Source organism: Acanthisitta chloris, unplaced genomic scaffold, assembly GCF_000695815.1.
Source record: "Acanthisitta chloris isolate BGI_N310 unplaced genomic scaffold, ASM69581v1 scaffold16557, whole genome shotgun sequence".
Taxonomy (NCBI): domain Eukaryota; kingdom Metazoa; phylum Chordata; class Aves; order Passeriformes; family Acanthisittidae; genus Acanthisitta; species Acanthisitta chloris.
This window is the reverse complement of record NW_008683308.1, coordinates 5,897-9,908: the sequence shown is the minus strand read 5'-3', so window position 1 is coordinate 9,908 and position 4,012 is coordinate 5,897. Positions and strand designations below refer to the sequence as shown.

The 4,012-nt window shown below is 44.0% G+C and overlaps 1 protein-coding gene across 1 annotated transcript in view; it reads right to left on the bottom strand.

Annotated features, from left to right (window-relative positions):
• The window catches only part of WRN (Werner syndrome, RecQ helicase-like), a 29,122-nt gene that overhangs the window by 21,484 nt on the left and 3,626 nt on the right, over positions 1–4,012 (bottom strand). Inside the window, exons 4-6 of the mRNA XM_009078894.1 lie at positions 3,593–3,741; positions 1,785–1,934; positions 265–337 (exon numbers count right to left, since the gene is read on the bottom strand). Of these exons, the coding sequence (XP_009077142.1) occupies positions 265–337; positions 1,785–1,934; positions 3,593–3,741 (372 nt within the window). The remainder of the gene's footprint in view (positions 1–264; positions 338–1,784; positions 1,935–3,592; positions 3,742–4,012) is intronic.

Below are 4,012 nucleotides of genomic sequence, written 5' to 3'. Positions count from 1 at the left end.
CAGGAATTCTTCCCATCTCTGTGTACAGCAGAGACAAACACTAACAAACAACATCCTAAGACTGCATTCCTATCACTATGGAAAACAGTTCCTCAGTATGGCAACCTTGGGCATCCAACTTTTTATGGTCTGCTCCCTCTGGGAGTGATCTCTAAACATCAACAAGTCAAACAGTCCATGACGCTGTTAAAAAAAAAACTGGTGGGAAATGGAATATGCAATTGTACATTGAATGAATTCCTCAGGCTTGGATGTACCACTTACCTTTCCTCACACAAAATAATTTCTGGTCACTGTTATTCATGTTTTTCAATTTTTTATAGATGATGTAGCCAGCCTGGAAGAAAAATGGAATCATTAGTACTCAATACTCCGAGTGGAAGAAAAATGGAATCATTAGTACTCAAAACTCCGAGTGTAAAACAAAAAAAAAACAAAAAAAAAAGTCAAAAAAAAAATAATCAGGATTTAATCAGGCAAACTACGGCATGAATGAACGGCGAACAGCAAATTCCCAACTGCTGGCACACATTGCACAACTCCATTGTACATCAGGACCAGGTTACATGCTCCAGCATGCTGCACAAATGTCCCAAATCCTGACTTCGGGTTCCCTTTGCAGTGGATACTCTCCCACAGATCCCAGCTTGGTTATCCTAGCAAGTTTGCTGCACACAGAAAGCTCCAAGTCTCACCATCTGCTGACCTCATTCAGGCTTCCTGCCCTGCTCCAGGAGAACAGCTAAGAACCTGCTCAGAAGGATTCTGTGTGTTTAATATTTCCCTTGATATGAATATTAAGTTCTAACAGAAAAACACAGCCTAAAGCCAGGACTGTGCTAATTAGGCTACACATGTTAACCAAAGCATCTTAGAGAAGACAGAGAAAGAAACAAGTTATTCCCTCGTGTCTTCCTGGGAGGCTCCAAAATACAGGTCAGGTGAATGGAGCATAGTGGGAAAGATGCATTGCCTGGAATAAAATGGTTACACAGCTGCACCAGCCACCCAAAACAAAGGTCTTCTCCTTACTGATTTGGGTGTTCACAGGTGCTAAACCCTCCAGAGTTGAACATATCACTAACCTACAAAATATGCAGATGCAAAAGTGGCAACAAGCTACAGTGAATACACCAATATCTACCCACTCTGCACTTCTGCAAGTAATTACTGTCCTGACATACAGACCAGGCAAGCTGTATCTGCATGGGATAATCACACTGCAAGAATTTAGCCTTCCTCCACACAACAAATCCCCCTGACTGCTCCACGAACACTCACTTCTCTGAGGTGACACCTTGAAGTGATTCCAAGTGGACAGACACTCCTCAGGCATACTTGGTGCCATGTTACCCAGCATGTTCTAAGCCCAGCAGGACTTGGTGGAGCTCTGCTTCCTGAACAGTCTGCCATAAAAAGGCAAACACCATGAAACAAAACGAGCTGAGGCTCAAGGCCGCTATGGAATGGGGTTTCGTCCACCTACATTCAATCTTCCATGTGGAATGCTCACCTGTAAGTGATCTCAGCAACAAGACATGTTATTGAACAGTACCATCCTCAACTGAGAACACCCTGTGAAGCTCTGAGGTTTAAAAACTTCAGCCAGATAAGGAATTGGACAGCCTACTTGGTGCCATTCCCACCTTGAAGCACCCCAGTGGATCTCAGAGCCTCCCTATGTCAGGTGCTGTAGCAGAAAGACACTAAAAATCAGCAGCTACCAGCACATTAGAGAAGGAATTCTTGCCAGAGGGGAAATGGTGATCCCCTGTGGTACTTACATAGGCATCTGTGGCTGCATAGAGCTTCTGCTCCTCACTGAGTGGAAAGTCTTCCCAGTTGCTACAGCGCACAGACTTGTCCTTCAGCAGCTGCTTGCCAAAAAGGTGTTTGACCAGACCATTCAGGCTCCACATCTCCTTACACTTCAGCTGGAGGAGGAAAAGAACAACCAAAACCAGAGAGTCTGTTTCAAAAAGGAAAAGAACTGGACCTGGCATAATGTACCCCCAGAAAGAGCAAAGTGCACTTAGTCGCTGGTTAGAAGCAAGGAGGTTAGTCAAAACATACTTAGTTTTTCCAGGCTGCTCTCAGTTATATCTCAGGAAACATCTGTACAAAGCAGTCTCTGGGTTGATAAGATAAAAGTCACAGACTACAACAGCACCTCCTCTCTCCTCCAGGATTTTCCTATTATTTGACTTTCTAATTAGAAGAACTCAGTCTCAAACACCAGGGAAAGATTTAGCAAAAATAAAGGAATATTCAAGTCTGCTTGTGAATGTTTGACATCCTTTTTTAAGCCCAAGAGCACAGCTATAGCCCAGGCTAACCACTATTCCACACGCTGGGAAGCAGCTCATCCCAGGTCTCCAGAAGTCACCACACCATGCTGCTGCTTACAATTGCTGTTGGAATCACACTTACTATTGTCCTAATGGCCAGTTTGGGAACCTTCCCTCAGAGCCCAAGGATCCGGGACTCACAGGCACAGCCTGCTGCTATTCCAGCTTGGAAAACATACACAGCTACGGAGTCTATGTGCAGCACTACCAGTTCATCCCCTTAAATTGTGCCATTATATATATCCTTGCTCTTTGTTCTGTCAAACTCCACTTTCAAGTTTATTTTTGGTTTGTTTTCTCTTTAGGAGAAGACTTTTAGGCTGCCAGCAGAGATCACATTGCACATCTTCCTAACAAACTATCCCAAGTGGAATGATGGGATAGAAAAAAAAAAGGGGGTGACTGAGGCAACTCCAAACTTGAGCAGTAACAGCTCCTTTTATTGCTTGTACAACTTCCAATCCACAAGGAACTAAAATTTTAAGGTGGCTCCAAGGCAAAGCACTGCTCCAAACGCTGATGGGACATCACGGAAGGCATGAGAAGCACATGGAAATAAGAGCCTTGTGCATACAGAGAGAAAAGTGCTAAGGAACATGCTGGAAATAAAAGTCAGGATGATTTGGAAGGCAATGAATCCTTTGCTCTCTTCCCTAAGAAGGCAGCACAGGTCTCCTCACATCAGATGAACTCAGGGCGTGCCAAATGCAGCACAACTTATAAACAACAGGTCATCAGGTGCTGGAAACTGCACCCACACAAGAACTGAGGTGACACCAACTCAGAATCATGGAAATGAGATATCTCTACAGCTCCAGAACATGTGGCAAACACCTCCACATGGAAGACTTTAAGGAGTGCTGCTTGCTTGTATCCTACCTATAAGGGGCAGTCACTGCTGGGACAGTGACACCACTGCCAGAGAATGCCAACTTGGCACCATCTGGCTGTGTCCATGACTAAGAGCTAAAGAAAACACACCTGCAGCTGCATCAAAAAGCCAAACCTTTACAGACTGAAGGTGAACACACCTGAAAGGGGACAAATATTCATTAACTCAAGGACAGTACTTGGTTTTGAAGGCTTAGAGAGGTGTTTTTTAAACCGTTTTTAACTACATCTCTGCTTTATTCCACAGAGCACATTTGCCATCAGGACTGAACTCCTGTAAGACAAGGAATCCTCCTGCTGTGCAGCACAATAACAAAAGTCCCTCCCACAACAGAAAAGGTTGGAAGTGTTACCTTCTCATTAGCAATGTCAGCCAGCTCCACAAAGCTCTTCAGTTGGATTTCAAAGTCACTCAGCAGCTTCCATTGATCTCCCTCAATTCCTACGCCAACCTTTTGAATTGTTTCATCTTCCAACAGCTTTTGGAGTCCCTTGGGGAAACCTAAAATAGATTAAGCCCAAACATGAGAAACTAAATACTGGAAGATGCCAGAAAGTCTAATGGAAGTGACAAAATCCAGGTATGAAATGAAATATGCTTTTATTATTTCCCACATTATTCCTTCCTAGTTTTTGGTATTCCACATTTCAGGGCAACATAAGCATTAGAAGTCACTAAGGTCACACTCAGTGTGGAGACACACTCAGTGCTAGCACTGGGCTGGCCCAACTGGGCTAAAAAGAGGATTCACCAACCAGATGCTCCTCTGAGC